Source organism: Neurospora tetrasperma (assembly GCF_000213175.1).
Source record: "Neurospora tetrasperma FGSC 2508 unplaced genomic scaffold NEUTE1scaffold_6, whole genome shotgun sequence".
Taxonomy (NCBI): domain Eukaryota; kingdom Fungi; phylum Ascomycota; class Sordariomycetes; order Sordariales; family Sordariaceae; genus Neurospora; species Neurospora tetrasperma.
The window spans coordinates 2,141,147-2,163,159 of record NW_009799104.1 but is presented as its reverse complement, the minus strand read 5'-3'; the positions used below and the strand labels follow the sequence as shown (position 1 = coordinate 2,163,159).

At 52.6% G+C, this 22,013-nt stretch overlaps 7 protein-coding genes across 7 annotated transcripts; 2 read left to right on the top strand and 5 right to left on the bottom strand.

Annotated features, from left to right (window-relative positions):
* Window positions 1-225: 225 nt before the first annotated feature.
* Window positions 226-1,888, bottom strand: NEUTE1DRAFT_148817 (uncharacterized protein; the record flags this gene model as incomplete). The annotated part of the gene is made up of 4 exons (XM_009856153.1): window positions 226-591; window positions 649-785; window positions 843-1,472; window positions 1,646-1,888. The coding sequence occupies 4 exons, from the start codon at window positions 1,652-1,654 to the stop codon at window positions 351-353; spliced, it is 1,017 nt and encodes a 338-aa protein (XP_009854455.1).
* A 2,165-nt stretch (window positions 1,889-4,053) lies between these two features.
* NEUTE1DRAFT_118208 (uncharacterized protein) lies at window positions 4,054-6,211 on the bottom strand (the record flags this gene model as incomplete). Its single annotated transcript, XM_009856152.1, has 6 exons — window positions 4,054-4,694; window positions 4,764-4,849; window positions 4,908-5,128; window positions 5,198-5,297; window positions 5,364-5,420; window positions 5,909-6,211. 6 exons carry the CDS (start codon window positions 5,989-5,991, stop codon window positions 4,642-4,644), a joined length of 600 nt encoding a protein of 199 aa, XP_009854454.1.
* Window positions 6,212-7,084: 873 nt separating this feature from the next.
* On the bottom strand, window positions 7,085-8,855 carry NEUTE1DRAFT_87893 (uncharacterized protein; the record flags this gene model as incomplete). The annotated part of the gene is made up of 2 exons (XM_009856151.1): window positions 7,085-7,204; window positions 7,266-8,855. 2 exons carry the CDS (start codon window positions 8,853-8,855, stop codon window positions 7,085-7,087), a joined length of 1,710 nt encoding a protein of 569 aa, XP_009854453.1.
* A 2,206-nt stretch (window positions 8,856-11,061) lies between these two features.
* On the bottom strand, window positions 11,062-13,707 carry NEUTE1DRAFT_124739 (fimbrin; the record flags this gene model as incomplete). Its single annotated transcript, XM_009856150.1, has 4 exons — window positions 11,062-11,244; window positions 11,307-12,987; window positions 13,134-13,344; window positions 13,419-13,707. 4 exons carry the CDS (start codon window positions 13,439-13,441, stop codon window positions 11,210-11,212), a joined length of 1,950 nt encoding a protein of 649 aa, XP_009854452.1.
* Window positions 13,708-14,236: 529 nt separating this feature from the next.
* On the top strand, window positions 14,237-15,579 carry NEUTE1DRAFT_124738 (uncharacterized protein; the record flags this gene model as incomplete). Its single annotated transcript, XM_009856149.1, has 2 exons — window positions 14,237-14,390; window positions 14,472-15,579. One exon carries the CDS (start codon window positions 14,499-14,501, stop codon window positions 15,387-15,389), a length of 891 nt encoding a protein of 296 aa, XP_009854451.1.
* A 334-nt stretch (window positions 15,580-15,913) lies between these two features.
* NEUTE1DRAFT_148813 (uncharacterized protein) lies at window positions 15,914-18,232 on the bottom strand (the record flags this gene model as incomplete). The annotated part of the gene is made up of 3 exons (XM_009856148.1): window positions 15,914-17,797; window positions 17,861-18,145; window positions 18,218-18,232. The coding sequence occupies 3 exons, from the start codon at window positions 18,230-18,232 to the stop codon at window positions 15,914-15,916; spliced, it is 2,184 nt and encodes a 727-aa protein (XP_009854450.1).
* A 493-nt stretch (window positions 18,233-18,725) lies between these two features.
* NEUTE1DRAFT_69197 (uncharacterized protein) lies at window positions 18,726-20,345 on the top strand (the record flags this gene model as incomplete). The annotated part of the gene is made up of 3 exons (XM_009856147.1): window positions 18,726-19,348; window positions 19,405-19,861; window positions 19,928-20,345. The coding sequence occupies 3 exons, from the start codon at window positions 18,998-19,000 to the stop codon at window positions 20,110-20,112; spliced, it is 993 nt and encodes a 330-aa protein (XP_009854449.1).
* Window positions 20,346-22,013: the final 1,668 nt, after the last annotated feature.

The following is a 22,013-nucleotide window of genomic DNA, read 5'->3' as shown; positions in this document are numbered from 1 at the left end:
GACAGACACTTGCCCGGCTGAAGCCAAATCCGGTTTTTTGATGAGAACGCTGTCATCACTTGATATAGGAGTGCTTCGAGCTACTTCAACACCATTCCCACCAGTGAACTCACAGGTTGACTTATGCTGTGATTTCATATAGAGCGTCGGTTGATTAAAGCGTGGTTTGATATGACGGACTATCACCGGTTACTTATGGAGGAAGAAGTCGACGCGTATGAAATGCAAGGGCTCTATCATTGCCCCTCTATTACTGACTTCTATTGTCTGTTTTTGTTTGCTTTCGGCAGCGGGCCCTCGGTGGTGTCGATGTTCGTTGGATTCGTGGTATGGATCCAAGCTCGTGGCGTCTATTGCAAGAGCTTGGTCTCCTCAGGCTTCAGTCCCACAAGGAAATCACGGCAGACCTCGTAACTGAGCCAGCTCGACGCCATGCTAGGCGCGACCTTGAGCAAGTTGGGTACTATTCCCTTGTACAAGCCGCGGATCCCTTCTTGGGTGACGATGACGCGCACGGCATCGAATATGCCCTTGTACTGGTAGCCCATACCAGACATGGTGTTTATTTGGAAACGGCGGCGCAAAACATCGCTTTTTTTTCCCCCTAATTAGTCATGCGCATGAAAGATGGGGGAAAATTGGACTCACAAGGGATAGGTGCAGGTCTGGGCCACCGCACCGGAAATCGCACCAGCGAGCAGCTTCCTGACGGCACTAGGGTTTTGCTCGCCGTCCAAGGTTAGGTATTGGCGGACATGCTCGTAAACCATGAAATTGAGACCGACCTATTGACCACGGTCAGCACATACGGATTACCTTGACACATGCCAAGTTTGACTTACGTAAGGAGCAACACCAGCGACAGTGGGAACTATGCCTCTGTAGAGAGCCGGGAATCCGCCCTCGGTCCTGTACATCTTGACCAAAGTTTCCCACATGCCGGGCATTTTGCGTGGCCTCTCGCCAAGCTCCGCAAACGACGCGGTCTGGATCGACAACCTCGTGCGAACGATGTCGAGAGGGTAGGTGAAGGTCACTGAGGTGATGCCGGCGAGGCCACCACAAGTCAGCCTCGACAAGGGCGTGAGGGAGTCGCCCGGATGCCTCTCAAAGATGTTTCTCTTGTAGAAGTTGTAGCTTCCGAACTGTACCGCCGAGTATGGCACGATACGGATACAATTGGTGCCGTTACCGGCCATGAAGCCCCTCCAGCCCTCCTCCCTCCACATCTTGGCCAACGCCTTGCCCACACTAAGCTTGTACGCTTCGCGACCGCTGCTTTGGACCTGGTAGAGGATTTTTAGGCGCTCCAGAGGTGAGACTACTGTTCGGGAGACGGCACCGGCGACACCGCCAGCACAAAAGGCAGCCACGGTAGGCTGAGAAACTACGGATCGGAACTGGTCGGCGGCGCTCAGTTTCTCGACGGTTGGTATGGGTAGGGGCGAGGGCGCGCCGCTAGCGCTTGGCGTCTGACAGGAGAAGTCAGCGCAAGGTCAAAAGACAGGAACGTACAAACAAGCGTCCACGCTCACGGTTTCGGCTTGTATCGGGAAAACGGAAGTGGGAGCGCACCAAGTCGCTGCGCAACGATTATGGCTCATGCGGCGTGCCATATAGATCGCGGGGGAAGGGGTGAACATACCGCGGACATTCTGGGGACTTGGTGAGAGGGGCTACCTCTTGGACTCGGGCTGGTTTGAAGTTCTCGGGAAGTTCGATATGTCGCTTCTCAGGGGCACAGGGCGCATGCGCAAGGTAGATGTGTGTCCTTTGGATGATCGAAAATATGACGCCAAGAACGATGACGCAGGGCTCGTTGACAGGCGGTTATATAGCTAAAGGTGCATGCAGCTCCCGTCGGCTTAAGGGTATCTCGTTGCAAAAGTGATTTCTGTACCGTTGACAGAAAGGTGAATCGCCTTGGTGAGAAATTGGTTCTCGTCGTAATGGGAGAGTGAAATATCGCAGGACGGAAGTTTTGTCGGCTTTTGTTGAATATGGACTGGGGGTTGAGCGTGTTCTCGGTAAAGCCAATCTAGGGGTTCCCGTCGCACCGGGAATTGATTAAGTATCTTATGTCGGCGGGAAGGCTAGTAGACAGTGTGCGTAAAAGAATTAAACAGACGGAGGCGCATTAACTTGTTCATTACACGTAACGCAAAAAGGTATATACGGTAAGAGGCACAACCTAACCAAGCTCCGTGACACAAGAAGAAGACTGGACACGGGCAAAAAGGAAGGGAAGCTCGGAAGGGAAAGGGTATTTAAAGGAGAGTCGGGAAGTTGTCAACAGGAACAAAACCGGTCGGGTTCCAGGGCCCAGTGAGAGATGCGGAGCTTTTTGGGCTGTTCCTTCTGGAAGAAGAAGTGAATGAGTAAATCCCGTCCAGGGCGCACTGGGCGGGACCCCGGCCGAGTGTTCATGGCTTCGTTAGGTTGTGGGGTTGCCAGGTTCCGAACGAAAAATCCCCAGCAATTCAATGCAACTGAAAAGTCATTGGGAGATTCAGCAGCCGACAACTTAACCACCACAGCAACGTGATCAGGCAGGCACAAAGTCATTCCTTCACGTCCCGAATCCAGCAGTGAATGGTTGCCATGTCGTCGTCCCCTACCTATGTATCATCCTGTCTTGCTGCCAATGTCTAAGCATGCAGTGTTCTTAAAGTTCTCGAACATCAATGCTTAGTTTGTTCCTCTTGTGATTTGTTGACCAGCTGGCGCTTGTTTCTTCGATTTCAAGTTTCTGCCACCCCCTTTACAGTTTCCACAAACGCCAAATGAGAACAACCTTGTACCTATCCGGATAGATCCAGCTGATTTCACAAACCTTATAGCTTATCCGTTTTTGAGGGTCACCTGACCGCCTTGACTAAGTCGCCAAGGGTCCAGTGCTACGAGAGACTACGCTACAAGGGGACAAAATCGAGGATCATCCGTTCGGTTATGCTCTCTAGCCCTACGTTGGCTACGCTAACCTAACCCTTACTGCTGCTTTACCTACCCTTGACATTCTTCAACGTACTGGAATATATGTCCCATGGGGAGACAGAGTCTAGAAGAAGCCGACAACTTGCGCGTCACTCCCTACTCAGCACATCAAGAATACAATAACAGCTTACGAGGCAGCCCACAGGCGGACAGCAGCATTAGGAGTCTTGGGCTTGTAACTGAGCACGCACAACACACATACAACTCGCGCACCTCCCGGACAGCTCATGTGATGTAACCGTAGTGTAGATCAGACAGAGAGGGAGACGGCATGACCGTCCGGCTGGCCTGCCTTTGCGTGGTACCATTTCGGCTTTGATTGATGGCTTGGCTATGAACTACAGAGGTCATCAAGTACTTGTTCACTCAACAGGTTGAGGTTGATGTCGTTTATATCAACAATTTAACATGAAGCTCACAAACACCTGGTCGAGGATGATATGGCAAAGCCTTTCAGGCAGGCCGGTACAACTCTGTACTTGTCGGATTTTGCCAGCACTTTAGTGATACATCTGAGCTTCCTGGGACCAGGATTATGATTGCACATGCCAATATTCCCAATTCACTAGTTAGCCAATCTACTTTGTAGCGCTTTTGCTCGGCTTTCAACGGAGATGCAGGATGTAACCAATCTGATTTTCATAGGTGCGGTACCAACCATAGCTTCCTTCAACCTCATTGAACTCGAATCACTATTCCATAACGGTTAAAATTCGGGAAGACTTCTCAACTTAATATAAGTTCTGCATACTAGAAGTGCCTTTGCGATTGCTTCGGTTGGGAAAGTATCACGACACACGCTAGAACATCTTAGATTGTCGATATGTGAACCAATTGACTCTGAACACACAGAAACACCTAGCGTCATAACGGCCATCGGGGCAAAAGGGTCCGAGTATCTGTACACCCCCAACAATGAAAGGACAAAAAGCAAAATCGGCACTGATGTTATACAGTCCGCCTCGTCACTCAAGTCTGCTCGCCGAACCGGGTTCACCTCAGTAGCCCCTACCATTTACTACCTAAACAGCTGTTCTAGCTACTTTTCTGTTGAGAGATAAAAAAAAAAAAAAAAGACGACAAACGACTAAGGAAATAAAAACAACCAGGCCGCCGGTCACCAAGACCAAGAGCCCCTTTCCACCCGCCCCTTGAGGGATCATCCGATATGCTTATTTTGTGTGCCCTCCTTTCCGGACTTGCCAAGGCAATGAAGCAAAAGCCTTTGGAGTCATGACCTTTACATCGGTATACAACGGCCGTTTGTTTCGTCTTTTCACAGGTCATTGAATAATGGATCCAAACCAGCAGTGTGCCATCGTACAAAAGGATCAACCTTGCAGATTTTGTAGCTCCCGAATGGTCGAAATGGCGAGTGTTGTTTTCAAGAGCACCCGATCGACCGCTTCGTCTGGATTCTAGAGTTGGAAAAAATCAGGCAGGAGGCGCCATATAGCCAGCACGCCATATGCAGCTGCCCAGGAAAGAGGTGCAGACATCAGCATGCCCACCAGACACAGAAACAGAGAAAAGCACAAAACCATGGTAACAATTGGCGTTTCTTACAACATGCCAACACAAAAGGCGGGGCTTGAGTGACTGGCGCCAAAACCGGAGTGACCCCGCGCCGTGAGTATGTTGATCCGTTTACTCGGCAACGTCGAGGTCATCGTGGGCAGGTCTCTCCGGGCTATCGATGGCTGCAGAAGGATAGGTCGTCAGATCACGGTCGTGCACGGTGGGGTTGCTCGCTCAAAGGGTGTACGTACCCTTTCTGTCGTCACCGTTGGTGCCGTTCTCGCGACGATCACGGTCCTCGCGGTCGCGATCGTCCTTAACATCGCGCTCACGCTCACTGGAGAAACGTCAGCATCGGGCAGAAAACACGTTGCAAAAGGTTATGGGCCACCTACCGCTCAGGACTGCGAGACCGGTCACGAGTATCGCGGCGGTCGCGGTCGTAGTCACGGTCGCGGTCGCGGTCACGACGATCATCCTTCCTAGGGGAGTAGTCTCTAGTGCTGCGCCTGGGGCTGGGAGAGCGGCGGCGGGGTGAGCGGTCGCGGCCACGAGGACCACGCTCACGATCGCTGCGGTCAAAGCGCCAAGAAGCAGAGGGAGGAGTGCGAGCCCACTGTAGTTGGAATTAGCAACCAGCCTAGTATGAGCTTGGGTCTGTCGTGGCAGGAAAAGGTGAACTGACCTCGATCTTCAGGATGTCATCACGGCCAATGCGCTTGTTGTGCATATCATGGTACGCGTCGTCGGCATCTCGACGATCCTCGTACTCAACGAAAGCAAAACTTTGAAGCTTGCCGTTAGCGCCAACTCGGTTCCATCACTTGGGGGGGATAAGCAAGGTAACATACAGTCTGCTGCTGGCACTACGAGGAGCAGGAATGTCGCAGCGAACAAGACGGCCGTAGCTATGATATGCGTCAGTACTCGGGCACCAACGTAGAATGATTCGTTTCGTAAAGATGAGGATGCCGTTTCGCAGAGGCGCGCGATCGAGCTCGAGAAATTCCGCCAAGATGGACGGGCGACTCGCCCGACGTGGGAGGAAGGATACGTGTAGGCGCCAACCGCTCGGTGAGAGAAGGGAATGGTTCGAGGGCGTGGGCGTCGGAATGACAACGAGGTTACCTCGAGCGGATCATGAAGCGCAGTGGACATAGCGAAAAGCGGCGGGAGAGACGGACAGGAGATAGGAGACTGTCGCAAGAAGGGCGAAGACGGAGACGGAGAGGGTTCGGAGGGGGGTTCGACGACGGGGGCGGGAGAGATGGAGGAGAGGACGGGGCGGGATGGGGAGGGCGAGGGCGGATCGAGGACAGGAACCGTACTCGAAGGTGGTGATCGAGTCATCGCCGTTGTAGTGATTGCTTGCTTGCTTGCTTGCTAGATAACGTACCGCTCGAACTCGTAGGCAAGGTCGCGTGCGCGGGTGCCGTGGCTGAACCCGGTCACGTAGAGAGTGGTGCCGTTGCGAGACATGGTGAGAATCGATGGCGTGCGCGATTCGCGGTCGCGGTCGATGATGATGACAGATGTCAGGCCTAAGAGTAAATGCTAGATGAGTGTGCTGCTCTCGGGCAAAGGAGAGGCCGACTGGGGCGGAAACAAGATAGGTAAAGTAGGTAGGTAGGTAGACGGGAGTTGCAAATGGAAAAGGGCGACGAATGGATAAGCAGCAATCGATGGAAGTGGGATGGGGGGAAAGGGTACACTATACTACTAGGTAGGAGCTGGGAGAGGGATGGGGTGGTGGTGAGTGGAAAGAGGAGACGGGACACACCGTTAGGTTTGGCGAGGTGAAGGGGAGAACCGATTAGGTGAGAAAGGAAGCGAAGCAGCGGGAAGCGGAAGGGGAACCTCGAACCTTGTGAGAATGCCCGGAGATGGAAATTTCCTTGGATGTCGCTGGAGCACAGTGGAAGATGTTCCGTTTCTGGTCGAATCGTCGAGCCCGGCCACTGCAGCCGACACGGGCACAGGCACACCCACGCACCTGCTGAAAATACCTTCACTCGACGCCCGGGAACGCTGGGGCCCAGACAGAGGCAGGGGCATGGACGGAATCCGGATGGGTGAGGAATTGAGAAGGCGGTAAGTTTGAAAGGTAGGTAATGGGCCCACATGTAAATGACGTATGATTGGTGTATCGCCTGTGTGATTGGCAGCCGTCGCGACAGTTAGTACGCACCAACAAACAGCCTTTGACACTAACAATTTCCTCAGGGCGGGCAGGGTCCAAGATGGCCCGATTTCCTCCACATGCCTTCCCGTCTCCCGTCTCGGCTCCCGTCTCTCCCTTTTGACGATCTTCAATCCCCCCCGTCACTGCCGTTAACGTTAACAACACCAACACCAACACTAACACTGTACCAACAACTACCAAGGCCATAATCACAGTACAATTAATTTGGAAGAAAAATGGGAATAGGAATAGTAGCACACTCGAATACGCATTATATTGAACCGACGAAGATACCTCTATCCTACCTCATCCAAGTCCATCTGTCAACAATGTATACCACGCCGTCCTCCATGAACGCCGATGCCGTCGGATCCTCCCCGTTGCTACATTCTACAAAATCAGATACAAGCTGCACAGGATACTCGGGCCCGTGAATATACCCAGCCAAAAGAAAACATTCCCCAATGTCTTCCTATTCCGCATCCACTTTGTCCTGCTCAAGCTCACAAGCTGTCCAGAAACGTCAGCATCATGTCAGTCAACACGTAGGTTAGGGGATATCTGAACTTACCGGCAACTGGAACATTTGGAGGAACAGCAAATAGCCTCTCAGCTTCTTGAAGATGCACCACATGACGAGCTCATGAACACATGCCGACAAGAAAAAGGTGATCAGTGTGGCCGTGTGCTTGTTCACCTTCATGGCCGAGATGGAGCTGTGGTACACATGTCTGAGCAGAAAGTTATGCACCGGTCGGTTCCAGTCTCTCGCGAACTGATCCCACGACACGCTGTTCCACCAGGCACCATAGAAGTTCCGGTCGGCGAACTTGGTCATCTCCGCTACAAAGTTAAGGATCGTCTCCCAGATGAGATACCACGACAGCAGATACTCCATCATGAAGGGGAAAATCAAGTCGGCCAGCATCCAGGGGAAATACTGGAACCGCTCGCTCAACGGCATCCCCATCTCCTTCATCCTGACCGTCTCCATGACCACGGGGTATATGAAGGCTTGCGAGATCATGATCATGACGAAAATGACTCCGAAACAGGCCACCATCTTCTCGGCAGCATAGTACCAGTTGATGGACTCGGACCGCGGATACTCGAGCTCGTACACCAGTGTCGGCAGCACGATGAACTCGTAATGGTTCGCCAGCGTCAGGTTATTCGGATACACCCTCTTGTCGTCCGTCGCCTTGCCCCTGAGCTCATCCGTCATGGCGTCCACCTCCCACTTGAGCGCCCTTTCAAAAACATGGACCTGCTCCTCATTCAACGGCTCGTGCGAGTCAATCGCCGCAACGATCTTGTCCACATCATTCTCTCCTTCCTGGCCATCAGCCCCTTGCTGCGCAGCAGTCGACATCCTTCTCCTCTCTTTATACGCCTGCGCCGACGGCACTCTCGATAGATGCTCAGTCGACAGGTCTCTCGGCAGCAGCGGGAACGGCTCCGTCCAGCTCCTGTTCGGGTCATGCTTGGTAACAACCTCTACATGCTCAAGCTCCTTCAGTGTTCCCAGCAACAGCTGCCGCTTCTTCCACACCGACGCCAGATACCCATTATAGAACGCGTACGAATGCATCTTCATCAGCATCACCATGCCGTGCATGACGAAGAAAACGGTATGTGTCCACGGCCAGTCCCTCAACAGTGGGAAGCCCACCACACCAGCCACGAACAAACACTGCCAGATATTCTGCCACACCCACCCTTCCTCATCCCAATCGACCACGCCTCGACGGACAAAATGGCGCTGCAGGACCCAGGAAACGCCGGTGGATAGGCACATTATACCGTCGGCGATGAGCAAGACCACCAGGTCCCGATGGAACATGATTCGAAAAATCTCGTTCCGCCCCAGCGGGTTGCCGTTCTGCCGCCAGTTCTCGGCGCCGATCTTGATGACGAAGAGGGAGATGCCGAGCCAGAAGAGGGTGAAGAAGCCGTGGAAGGGCGACGAGGCTGCCAGGGCGTTTTGCCGGTCAAAGGTGGAGAAGTTGCGGGTGAAGACCAAGTCGGAGAATTTGCCCCTTCTTTTTGATCGTTTGACAGCATGGCCGGTTGATTCCGTTGATGCTGCTGCTGCTGCTGCAGCTGCAGCTAAGTGGTGTAGGGACGTGGTGGGAGAGGAAGAAGAATAATCGGACGACATTCCCTCTATCTTATGGCATTGCTTCTCGATAGCTGTCAGAAGCGAGTTGTGGATGTCGGCTGTTGAAAGGGTGGTGGTTCCGACGTGGATGTCAGGTCGGACTGCTTTCAACGCTCCATGGCTGCTTTCCTTCCCCTTCCTCTCGACTGAGAGAGCAACGTCCTTGTCACTACCAGACAACTGTTGCGTATTCATCATCATGGTAAGCGGAAACGCCGCCGGCCCTTGCCTCGCGGCTGGTAAACTTCTCTCATTCACCTCCCCGTTCTCATCCCGCTGCACCATCGCTTCGGAAGAAGTGGTGAGGTCATCGTAGTCTTCGATGGCTGGACTGTTCGTTCCGGACGATGATGGTGATGATCTTGACATTGCTCCTGGCTCGCTGGGTGTCTCAGCCCGGCTGCTGCTGTCTAATGGTGAAATTCTTCCTCCATCGCCATCACTCTCCTCTTCGCGAGATAAACGGGGACTCTGATCTGGCGTTGGCAGGGAGAAGAAGGGCCGGTCGAAAACTAGGTTTTCGAGTTTGCCGTTGGTGGTAAGGATACTGTTCGATGTTGATGTCGATGTAGCTGATAATGGTGGCTTGAATGATGAGCGTCTTGTTCGTGCTTTGAGATGGCCGTTTGGCATTGGCACTGGCGCTGGCGCTGGGTGACTGGATATGAATGTCATGGTTCCCGTGGGTTTGGGGAACTGTTGTGGGTTTTAGTCCAAAGTTATGTATGGCCTCTCGTCGTCAGTCGCTTTCGTGCCGCCCTTTTTTGAAGGACTAAATATGGTGAGGCGATTTTGTAGCGACGGCAAGTTTTGGCCCTTCAAAGAGGTGCGAATACAGCCAAACTTCAAAGAAAGACAGCCCTTGAGATGGTGGACCTTTGGTGGTGGATCAGAATCGCACGGATGGCCGCGTAATGTCGATAGCTTTTGTTGCAGGGCAATGCTAATCTCGATGATGGTCCGGTACTCCTATCCCGATTGTATGTTGGGTAGTAAGCCGGCCGTCAACTTTGACACGATGATGCAGTCTGTTTTTAAACTTTGAAAAGATACTAAAAGAAAAGAGCAAGGTAAGCGAAGCAAAGCTCTTTTGAGAAGTTTCTTATAGATATAGTGTAAGAGACAGAGCACTCCTTTGAGGATAGACGTCAATCAAATTGGAAAAAAAGAAGAAGAAAACAAGATTTGCCCATGTAGAGAACCCGAGGCCCCAGATCCCTCCCAACTCCGGATAAAGCGGATCTTAAGACAAGCGGGCAAGTGTAGTGTACACATGCCTTTTATCGGGATCAATTGCGGGACGATCGGGATAGGATCGACGGATTTTCTGTGGAAGAAGAGATGAACGGGCTCAGTCTTTTACGTAGGCCAAATAGGGGTATAGGTGTGCTTAGAGTAATACTTTTTACTATTTGCGGCGCGGCGTAAGCAAAAGGACCTAACTTGGTGAATGACAGGGACACGAAGACGGGCAAAGGCAAAGGATGCGGAAAGTCCGGGGTTTCGTTGATGATCGGGGGGGACAAAAGGCCTACGATGGACGTCACTTGATTCTGTATTGTGCGGGAAAAAAAGGGAAACTGGAACTTTCATAAATCGAAACAGATCTCCTGATTCAATCAAAGTAGAACCAGACCTCCTCGCTTCTCTCCGCGCGCCTTTGTATCGAGGAGAGCCGAGTTGCGAGATGCCGATGAGCTTACCACTATCCATCCTTCCCCTTCTAAAAGCGGGTTGTGTACCCTGCTGTCTTATTTAACCCGAACGAAACAAAGACAAAACTAGGTACCTCTACGGTGTTCAAATGACTGGCGGTGATGTTCAAAATTTAGTGTAGACTTTCTTCTTTTGATCCGAACATCCAAGACGCTATGACGCTGTCAATGATTTAGGCCAAGTCCCGCTCGTTCGGTGCATAGAAGCTCGCAAATGGAGACAAGGGTCCTGTGGAGTGGAGGAATGACATATGCAGGGCCCTGGACGTCGGATGAACCGGAGATGTCGCTTCAATCAACACTATAGGGCTGAAGTTGCCACCGCGCCTCATTTGGTCAGGCTTTATTGGCTTGGGTTTTGGAGGTTGTGTAATGATGCAGCTGACAGCTTGGATTGTTTGGCGTCAAATGACCGACCGAGCCTTTGGGATTCCCGGTGCAACCAGCGGGTAATTGAACATTCAATGTGAAATGGCTTGGGAAGGTGAGGGGTTGGCACCAAGAGAGAATAAACACTCGTAAACAACACAATTCGTCTGTTCAACTTTTTAAGTCCATCGCCCTAACAAGGCTGTATCTTTATATTCATCTCCAGTTATCAAGCAAGACCACTTCATCATTTCTCGTCATACTTAATATTTACTGCATCTTGTCATAGGTAGCCATCAACGAACCTAGCGCATGTGTTAGCCCGGCCAGTCAAATGAAAGCCCAATAATTAAAAGGAGTAACTTACCGATAAAGGTCGTGACCAAGCGGCTGCGCACCTGGCAGATATCCTCTGGCACCAGCCAAATAGTGGCACCCATCTTTCTGGCAATGCTGATACTGAGTTTGGCATTGAGGTAAGCATCTTCATCAGTCTTGCCGGGAGTAACCAAGTCATAATCGACATAGTTGCTCTGCATGCCGTTAAGCACATCCAACAAGAAAATACCCGAGCCAATGACAGGGTCCTTGAACGAGCGGATGCTCGAGTTGCGGCCGCCCTTGCGGCTCATCTCGTTGGCCCATCTGACCATTTCCGCATCCGTAATCTCGCGCTTGCCGAGGCGTTGGGCTAGACCGTGCAGGGTAAGGGTAATGTCCTTGCGCATCAGCTGCCAGACGAGACCCAGGGTCAAGGTGCGCTGACCATCCGTGATATCGGCACCCTGGATACCAACCAGGGAAAACCCGTTCTGCTTGCCCAGCTCGATCGCGTAATTGGTGTTCTCGACGGCCTTGAAACGCAGCATCTCACCGCCATGCGCGGGAGCCTTGTTGACGTGGCGCCAGTTGACGGAACCCTTGATAACCTTGTCATATGCTTGTAGAAGGACGGTACCATCGCGGAGGTCGTCGAAGAAGGACTGGACTGCGGGGTTGACATCCAAGCTGTTGAGCCACAGGGTGAACACACGGGCCTCACGCTCGCCTTCAGCGTCAAAGTCCTCGACCTCAAGCTTCTCCTCTTCAGTGATGGGGTCAAGCGCGGGGTGTGTGTTGAAGAGGTTGGCAACGAAAGCGAGGTTGAGCTTGGGGTTACCGGCCACGAGGGAAGAGGGAGAGAGGAACTTGCGGCAACCGAGCTTGTCGGCGTTCTGAAGAACCTCCTCAGCCCGCTGATGAAGGTCGCGCGTTTGCAGAGGCGCCCTCGTGCAGCCGTACTCGGAACCGATCTGGGCGAGGAGGACGGTGTAGTTCTCGGCATCCTTGACGTCAGAGGAGAAGTTGGCTACCCTCCTGGGCCAGTTGGCGGCCTTGAGATGGTAGTTGAACCAGCGCAGGAGAATCTGCTCAGGAGGGAGTCTGAGGAACTGCTCGAGGGTCTCGTCCTCCTCGAGAAGGCGGTAGAGCTCGGGGTGGAGCTTGATATCGATCTTGCTGAGCAAGCCCCTGCGGATAATCTGCCAAATAAGACCCAGGATAAGATGCTCCCTGACCTCAATGATATCCGAGCTACCAATGTTGACGACGGAGCAGCCAATACCCTTTGCCGACTCGATAACAATGTTGTTGTTTTCTGTCATCTGGAACGCGTTGAGGGTCTTGGTCTTCTTGCCGGGCATGTTCAGTACACGCTCATCGATGGTATCGGGAACGCTATCGTTGATGAGCTTGGCCAAAACCAAACCATCCTTGCACTCGTCGAACATCTCGAAGGTGTCGGTCGGGAAAGGCAGGCGGCTGCCGATGTCGCGGTCGCCCGCAAGAACAGCGTTGATGTGGCGTGTGAATTCGGTACGTTCATCTTCGTTGATGGTGTGGGTGATGTTAGCGTTTGAGCCTTGGACGAAGATCTTGCCGCTGCCACCGACGGAGGGCTTCGATGCGTGGCTAGGAGTAGCGCCTCCCGTCCGCTGGGCGATGACAGAAGCGGGAGTTGACGGAGCAGCAGGGGCGCTGCCGGGACCTTCGCGGAGCTTCGCGACGAGCTACAGGGTGGAAATTGTCAGCCAGATCTTTTGATGAATGGTACCTAGTATACGGAATGCGACCTGGGTGGCCTTCAAGAAGTGAGATGTATGTGGTGGTGCTGCGACCCCTCTCCACTGTTGTTGGGAAGAAGGCTTCGACTTACCCCGACGTAATCTTCGAGTTCTACACGGCGCGAGGCATCGAGACCGACTTCTTTGAGGGCCGCGCGGACGGCATCGTAGGGCTGGCGCTCGCTGGCCTGGGTGGCCTTGATGGCAGTAGTCTCGTCAATGTACCCCTTGTCGTCTACGTCGAGCTTGCGGAAGGCATCGGCCAATCCGAAGATGTCGCTCTGCTGTAGTTGAGGGAATTTCCTAGTTCCATTAGCTGTGTTCTGCTGTTGCCCATGTCGTCCTTGGCTTTTGAAGGCCCGTCTTCGTCTTCTTACCTCTGGATCTTGAGGACATTCATCGTTGCGGATGGTAGTGTTGAAAAGGGGTCGATCGGGGAACCACTCGTCTTAGTGATGAATGGCGCTCGCAAGGTTATCCGGCGGGAACCGTGGAAAAGAGATAACCCCTCTATTAACAAAAGTAATGAAGACGCCCAATGCGGTCGTCGTTTATTAGATTATTTTCCTAATGGGTGTAGTGTACCTAGGCGGTGCTGGGTGATGATGATGACTGGATCTATGCTCTGGCGGAAAAGCGGAGTTGGATGTTAGGTATTTGTACGAGTCCTGGTTCCTGCTGCTAATGATGGATGAAGTGCCTTATTCCTGCTCCCGTTTCATGCGTCGCCGGCCGAAGATGGGAAGCGAAGCTCAAAAGAGCATGGCCATTACAGGCGTCAAGGTACGTACGGCTGGCGGGGGCGGGGACGCCATCCATCGCAATCGAGACAAGCACTAACACCCACAGCAGGTCCCAGAAGCAGTCTGATGTAATCGCCCAGCTTCGTAACGCCGTCGCTGCCCAATCAGCCATCCTTCAGGCAGCCAACCCGGCGACAACCCTGCCCCTGGTGCCCTGGCTTTTTCCACTTGCATGGGAACCGCCGTGAACCACCGCCAAGGCTTCCATTCCGTTTGGGTTGGGAGTTCTGTTAAGCGTGGACCTGTGCTAGTCTCGAAATGATACCTCGGCTCCACATACGACTGGGTCAGTCATTGTGACCCCCTTGAGCGTCAGGACCCTCGCTGTACCTCACTAACAGGAAGTAGAGAATTTTACGTCCCTTTGATTCCATTCGCATCGTCGGGATAACCTCACATCTGTCTAAGCCACAACGACCGCAAACATTTTTCAGCAAATCATTGAGGTTCTGCAAGAATTTCCAACTTGGGATTACGACGCCTCTATACGCGCGTTGTTTCAACAAAGTAAGAAACACAAAGTCACTACCTCACTTTTTATTCAAGGTAAGTCACCGCACCATATCTCATACTACCCACTGTGCCTCATCCATCCATCCAGTGATCACTGAACTAATCCCCAACCAGATACTACCACCAAACCCACACCACAAAATGTCACTCTGCAAAGCCTGCTCAGAACCTCTCTACCTCGAAGTCGACCCCGACTACGATCTAGACCAGGACTCCAACGCCTCAGACAATGGAATGGACCAGGATCATGACAACGGCGGCCCCTCCTCCTCCTCCTCCGCTCACCCCCAACAAGTCCCCGATGACCTCCTCCTCCCCTGCAACTGCCACTATCACTGGCAATGCCTGATGGACCTCTCCTCTTCCGTGGCCCTCTCTCTCCGCTGTCCCTCTTGCAACACCTACCTGCCCACCAATTCCTCCTCTTCCTCCTCTTCGGGGTTCTCAGGGTCATCGAACCCGGTGCCCGTGAGCGCGACAAACCCCGTCCTCCCCACCTCCCAGGGCCTCGCCATCCTCACCCAATACCACAACGAAGGCGGTGTCCAGTCCTCCCTCGACATCCTACCTGCCCTCACTGAAGAAGCCTACCTCTCTTCCAACCCTTCGGCGCGCCCTGCACGCGCTATGCACACCATGGCTGCCGAGGGCGACTTTGCGGGTATCATTGAGCTCCTAACGGACGTGGCCGCTTCGGAAGATGAGGAAACCACCATCACCCCCAGCGAACTGCTCACCTTCCGCGACCCGTTGAACGAGGGTAAGACGGCGTTGCATCTTGCTGTGGAAAATGGAAGAGAAGAAGTGTTTTGGTTGTTGCTTTGGCTGGGAAGTGGATTGCCGACCGAGGTGTTCCCGGCTGAGGTGGTGGAGGTTGCCAACGGGGTTGGGGTGGGCGAGAGGAGAGCGGAGGTGGGTGCTGAGGAGGATGTGAGGTGGGTTAGGGATGAGAGGGGACGGAGTGTCAAGGAGGTTTGTGGGGAGGTTGGGGGACGGTGGGCGGAGATGGCGGTTGGGGGGTTGTTTGATTAAGGAGGAAGGGTGTGGCAGGGGAGACAGAGAAAAGAGAAAGCGACGCTACGAAGGGTTTGGGGTGAGATAGCTTTTGCTTTGTGTATCGAAAAGGGGTCTACGGTCAAGATAAAAGTTTGGGTGAAGACAAAAAAAGGGGCTTATAGAAATCAGGGCAGCCTCGGTTATAAATCAGTAAAGTTATTCCACGTTATCATGTCCGACCTGATCTGTTTGAATTTGATATGAATCGTGTTGTGATTTCGTAAACCGCCTACATACTGATGTCTGTGTATGCCCTACAGAAAGAATCCGGAACTATGCACGTAATCGTACTCTTAGTCGTCATGCCATACCATACCATCGACTAATTGAACTCCATTAACACCGAGTCCTGGACCGCCAGCTAGACGCTAGAAATGCTTTCCATCCCAAATGCCATATGCACACTATATAGCTAAAAAAAACCCCATGATGAGCCCATGAAACCTATCCCTTCGCTTCAAAGGCACAACGAACAATGGGCGGGTCTTCAACCAACCAGATTAATGCAAAAAGCTAGCGTTAACTCCCCTACGATCCTTCTTGAGTGGGCTGAACTTATCCACTTTCCCAAAAGGATTCTTACTCCCTCCAGCAATATGCACCTTGCCCACCATGGTCTTCCCAAGAGGGGCAACCACCCTCTTCGCTGTCGCTTTCCCTGTGACTGCGGCGGCCACTTTGCCTTTCCCAGGAAGGATGCTGGTGTCGACTCGTTCGCCTTCATCGTCGTTATCGAAGAGCGTAGTCTTGCTGGTATTACCGAGCAGTTTGCGTTTCTTCTTCTTTTGGAGTGGTGCTGCTTGTTGAGAGGTGGTGGGCTGCTGCTGCTGCTGCTCGGACTCGGATGTGGGTGCTGATGAGGGCTTGGTTTTAGGCTTGAGTTCGGGTTTCTTGGGGGCCGGTTTGCTGGTTTCTGGCTGGGGCTGCGTCGAAGATTCGCCGTTTTCTTCTGTTGGCTCTTCTGACACAGCTTCCGCAGCGCGTGCTACTTTGTTGATCTTGAGTTTCGGTACCTTGATAGGACCCTTCTTTGACGCTACCGAAGCTGCGAGCGGTTTGAGGGCCTTGACCTTGCCACGGCCCTTCTTTGCCTTTTCCTCGGGCTTGCCGTTGTTCTCCTCCCCTGCCTCGGCTTCCAGAGCACCGCCGCCGGCCTTCTCTATCTGCTCAGTAACCTTTACCTCGGTTGGTGTATTTCCTGTTGGGCGAAGATGTGCTAGGACGGAGTCGTCGCCAAGCTCCATAAGGGAATCCTCCGCTGGCGCGGGCGTAGGCTTTGGCGCAGCTTCGCTCTCAGCCGCGCCCTCACCCGGTGCCGGTACATCCTCGTTGGTCGTTCCGTCTGGGTTCAGCGTCTTGTTGAGGAAAGGCGTGATGGAAAATGTGGACTTTTGGACCATGTCCGATGGGTCGAATCCCCTCTTCTTAAGAGGACGCTTCGGTCTGTCGGCTGCGCCCGGTGTACCAAGGGCCGTTTCCTCGAGCAACACCTCATCCGCACGTCTCTTTTTGCCCGCAACCTTCGCTGCCGCCTTCTTAGTCGGTATCGTGGTTGTCGTTACCAGCGCCGCTTTTGCTGCCTTCTCTCGGGCCTTTTCCAGATCGGCTTTGGACTTTTTGAGTTCCTCCTTGGCCTCATGCAGTTTGGTCCTGAACTTATCCAGCTTTTCGTCCGTCGCTGCTTGTCGTACTTCGGCCTCGGTGATCGCTTGCTGATTCTCTTTTCGTAGCCTCTCCTTATCCTTCTTTTCCTCTGTCAGAGCCTGCTTCAACTCGTCGATCTGTTTCTGTAATGCCGCGAGCTCGTCCTCCGATACGGATGCCTTGTTCTCCTGGTTTTTAGCCTTGCGCTGAGCTGCCCGCTTTTCAGCTGCCAATGCCTGTTCTGTTTCGGAAAGCTTCTCTCTAAGCTGTTCGAGCTCCTCCTCCATCTCGGTAGACTTCTCCACTTGAGCCCTGGTCGCTTGTTCCATCTTGGACTTTTCCGAAGCAAACTTCTTTTCCGCCGTCGCTAGTTGTTCTCGAAGAGCCTTGACCTGTTGTTGTGAATCGCCACTCCTTTGTGCTGCCTTTCTCTCCTTGTTGAGTTCCTTTTCGAGTTCGCGGACCTGTTTTCGGAGTTCCTCTTCTTCCTTGGTATATCGCTCCTGCTTTTGAGCCGCCTTTTCCGCAGCGCGCTTCTCATTGGCGAGTTCGACTTCCAGCGTGTTCAGTTGGCGTTCTAGTGCCAACTTTTCGGCGAGGACATCTTTTTGGTGTGACAATTGGGATTTCAGGTGCTCAACTTCGGGCTTGAGGACGGCGACCTCGCGTGTTAGGGCAAGTTTCTCGGATAGGATCTTTGCGGAATCCTGTGATACTGTGCTGAAAGCTGCGATTTCCTCCTATGGCATGGTGTCAGCATTGGTCCGACTTTTCCGCGCTAGCATATATGCACACCGCCCTACCTTAAGGTGAGCGATCTCGCGCATTTGGGCCTGGATCTGCTTCTCCTGCCGGGCGCATTGTTGCTGAATGGACTCTATTAGGTGGCGAGCGTCATCGGCTCGCTGTATGAGGATCTTGATGCGATTGTCCCTGTGCGCAACCTGGTCTTTTAGCGACGAGTTATCATCGCGAAGGACCATGCTGCGCAGCTTCATCCGGCGCCCATCTTCCTCCCTGACCAACAGGTCTGTCTGATGGACAGCCTGTTTGTATCGCATCTCCAGCTCAAACATCCTCTCTGTTTTCTGTATCGCGACAGGTTGTCAGCCAACGAACGGGGGGCGCGGGCCGAGCGTCGAGGGTGGACGAGAATTGACCTGTTCAGGATCCATGTTTACACATGGCGACACGCGTGTGGCAGGCATAGAAATGCAGACGCGCGCAATGATGTACTGCAATAGAATAATGTGTAAAGCCGAGCGCAATGTAATGTTGACGGTCGCCGTTCTGTAATTGGAAACTGGTAGACTTTGATGTCGTGCTTTGGTATGGATTCAGGGTTGATGGTGGTGGTGGTGGTAATGGTGTGCTTGTTGGGCTGGGCTGATATTGAAAATGACGAAAGTCCAAGAGGGCGAGAGCAACCAAACAACGGTCAGCTTGCCCGCCAAACCTTGAAGTAAACAATGTTCCGGAAGAGGGATAGTGGCCCTATTGGTACGGCCCCACTGAAGAAATGGGGTGGAAGAATGGAGCCAGACGGGACCCTTGCTGTTGCCAGCCGGCAGCTTGAGCTCCGCAGGTGTGAGAGGTAAGTACCTTAGCTGGGGGTAGGTAGGTACGTACCGGGACACGCATGTCATTCCATTGAGGACACCTTGGACACCTCGCTCGATGTGTTTGGGAGCTGCCCGCCTGTGCTGCAGTGCTGTCTGTCCAGTGAGCTGTGTCCACTGTATCCCGTCAGCTAGCTGTACTACCTGTGGGTTCGCCAAGCTTAATCTCAAGCGACAACCATCACCACCGGGCATCACCCAACCTCGACGACGCCGACTGACGACAACAAGGCCACATCGAGATAATTAGAAGCAATTGGCCGGTCACAATTGCGTAGGACAACACTCGTCTGCTCTGGTTAAAAGACAAAGCTCGACAAGATGCGCTGGCTGCCCGCCTTCCTGTCGGCGTCGCTATTCGCGGCCGGATCCTTTGCTGCTAGGAAGTCCTCCGAGGAACGATTCGCAGAATTCCACGCCAAACAGACATCCCACGCCCCCATCAAGCTCAAAGATTCCTCCTTCAAGTCTCTCACCGCCCCTCCTCGCGATTACAGCGTCGCTGTTGTCCTGACAGCCCTCGATCCCCGCTACGGCTGCCAGCTCTGCCGCGAATTCCAGCCTGAGTGGGAGCTGCTCTCCAAGAGCTGGGTCAAGGGCGACAAGTCTGGCGAGTCTCGTGTTATTTTTGGTTCATTGGATTTCAGTGAAGGACGAGAGACCTTTATGGGTGTACGTGTTTAAGTCCACTCTCGTTTACTGACCAGGAAGCTAACAACTTGTAATAGTTCGGCCTCCAAACTGCTCCCGTCCTCTTCTTCTTCCCTCCCACCATCGGTCCCCACGCTGCTGCTAGCCCCGAGCCCATCCGCTATGACTTCACCAATGGACCCGTTCCCGCCGAAGTAGTGCACTCTTGGCTTGTCCGCCACCTTGATGGCCGCCCTCATCCTCCCGTCAAGCGCCCTGTCGACTACCTCAAGTGGGCTGTGAGCTTCACCATGATTACTGGTAGCTTGACTGGCGTCTACGTCGCCTGGCCTTACGTCGTGCCCGTGATCCAGAACCGCAATGTCTGGGCTGCCTTCACTTTGATTGCTATCCTGCTGTTCACCAGTGGCCACATGTACAACCAGATTCGCAAGGTCCCCTATGTTGCCAACAACCCGCGCGGTGGTGTGAGCTACTTCGCTGCTGGCTTTCAGAACCAATACGGCTTGGAGACACAAATCATTGCTGCTTTGTGTAAGTTCTCGCGAGCTCTCTATTCGTCTGCCTCTTCGGTTTCGCTAACTTTGCATGATCTATCAGACGGTATTCTCTCCTTTGCGGTCATCTCCTTGGCCGTCAAGGTGCCCAGGATTGCCGACCCCAAGTCCCAGACTATCGCAGTCTGGGCTTGGAGCGGCGTTCTCTTGGTTGTGTACAGCTTCCTTCTGAGCATCTTCCGTCTCAAGAACGCTGGCTACCCATTTTACCTGCCACCATTTATGTAAGGCAGCAGCGAGTGACAAGGCAATATCAACGATCCATCCTGCCAAGATCTTTATCGCCAGGCTTGCACACCAAATCTTTGAAAGCCAAGTACACATTTTTAGGCGGGTTTTGTTGAAACGGTCATTGTTAGTTGTAAAATAGAGCTGTTGCTTCTGAGAGAAATAGGAAAACAAAAGGAATAGAGCTACTCAAGTCAATTGAGGGCTTCACAAAAATATTGACGCTGTTTCTGAAGGTTTCACAAAGCCCCTGTTAGATCCTGTGCCTGCGAACGGGTTGAGAGATGCAACTGGCGGCAATATCTTGTTCTTTCTCCGGCCCACCGTCTCTCATATCTGACAATACAATCAACAGCTAAGTCTCGCTACGTGCCTGAAACTCAGCCCCCCCTTAACAGTGATCACGTAGTGCTTCAAGCCAGGGAAAAGTTGGGATGTGACAAAACAAAACAATATGCTGATGATGCGTTCAGTCGTTTTAGCCGAACCGGCGCGGGAGGAAGAGAGCAAATATTATACTTTGGACGCAACGCACCCCAACTTTTCAACTCGTAGATTTGTCACACCTCACGACTGGCGAGTATGCCGGCTAATAAGCCGCAGCTTAATGACCGGAACTTGATACCCAACAGCGAATGGCAAGCAACTTATCTCGTCTTCAGAACATGGGATTGCGGATCATCCATATCGAGGGGATTGATCCAACAGCTACCACTTGACAACTTGACCAATTCGATCCAGAGGACCCTTCGGTGGTCATCCAGGTGGCGTGGGAAAAATTCGGACATGATTATACCAAACCAGACCCAGCGAGTGTCCGGACCCTTTTTTCATACCACCTACCATCTTACATCTCCAGGGTAAAACAGTAATTCTCATCATAGCGAAGCCTGACACAAGAATTTGAGTAATTTTGAACTATCTATAATTGAGAAATTGCGAGAATATTAGCAGAGAACCGCCACTTCTAACCATTATGCTACTCAAAAGGGGGGGTGGTACTTCCCCGGACCATCAAGTCCGGCATTTATCAAAGAACCGTAGACAATTACCGATGGCAAAACCACGGTGCTTCTTCAAGAGGTAGGGTACAACTCTGATGCCACTTTAGCGTTTACCCTCAAATGTTGGTCACATAGCTATGCGTGTTGATCTTGTACCATAACACGACCAACAAGGCTTCCCGTCTCCCACTCAATGCACGAATGAAGAAGCCTTTTAGTTCAAAGAAATAGCCTCTCCAATACAAATGTTTGAGATTTACGGAGTCTCAGCTGGCTCGCAATATCTAGCTTTTCTCCGTACATCCCAGGAAGGTTAGGTTGTGTGTCTACACTGGAGGGATCCGCTTGCAAATTGCGCGAGATCATCAAGACACCCCAGACCAAGGGGCCGTCATTCGAGAGAAACTACACACCACCATAAAACGTGCGTGAAGTAGACTGCCTCTCCAAATTAAGTTTCCTTTTCCAAGATCGCCGCCGCCTCCTCCTTTGTCCCACGACACTGAACTTCCCCACACTTTCTCAGGTACCAATCGCCAATCCCATGCTCTGCCCGAGCAATGGTTCGGCTGGAAAGACAAAATATTAAAAGTAAATTGCTGTATGAACAAAGGTGGGCACGGGACCTGAAGAGCGTAGCCTCTTCCGTCCACTGAAGAGCCGTGAACAGTTGAGGCGATTCTCAAAACCATGCATAAGATGTATCCATGCGAATGTGCTTGGTCAAGGTGGACTTCCTATAGTGACAACCTCGGAAGTTCCTGGCCGAGAAGCTATCGCGTGTGGCGGGCCTGTCTTCCTGATTGCCATGTTGTGTTATTGTTCATCTCGAACCGCTCTCAGGAGAATGGGAGGTGAGGCAAAATTGGCACGATTAGGTAAAAGAAAGATAAAGTG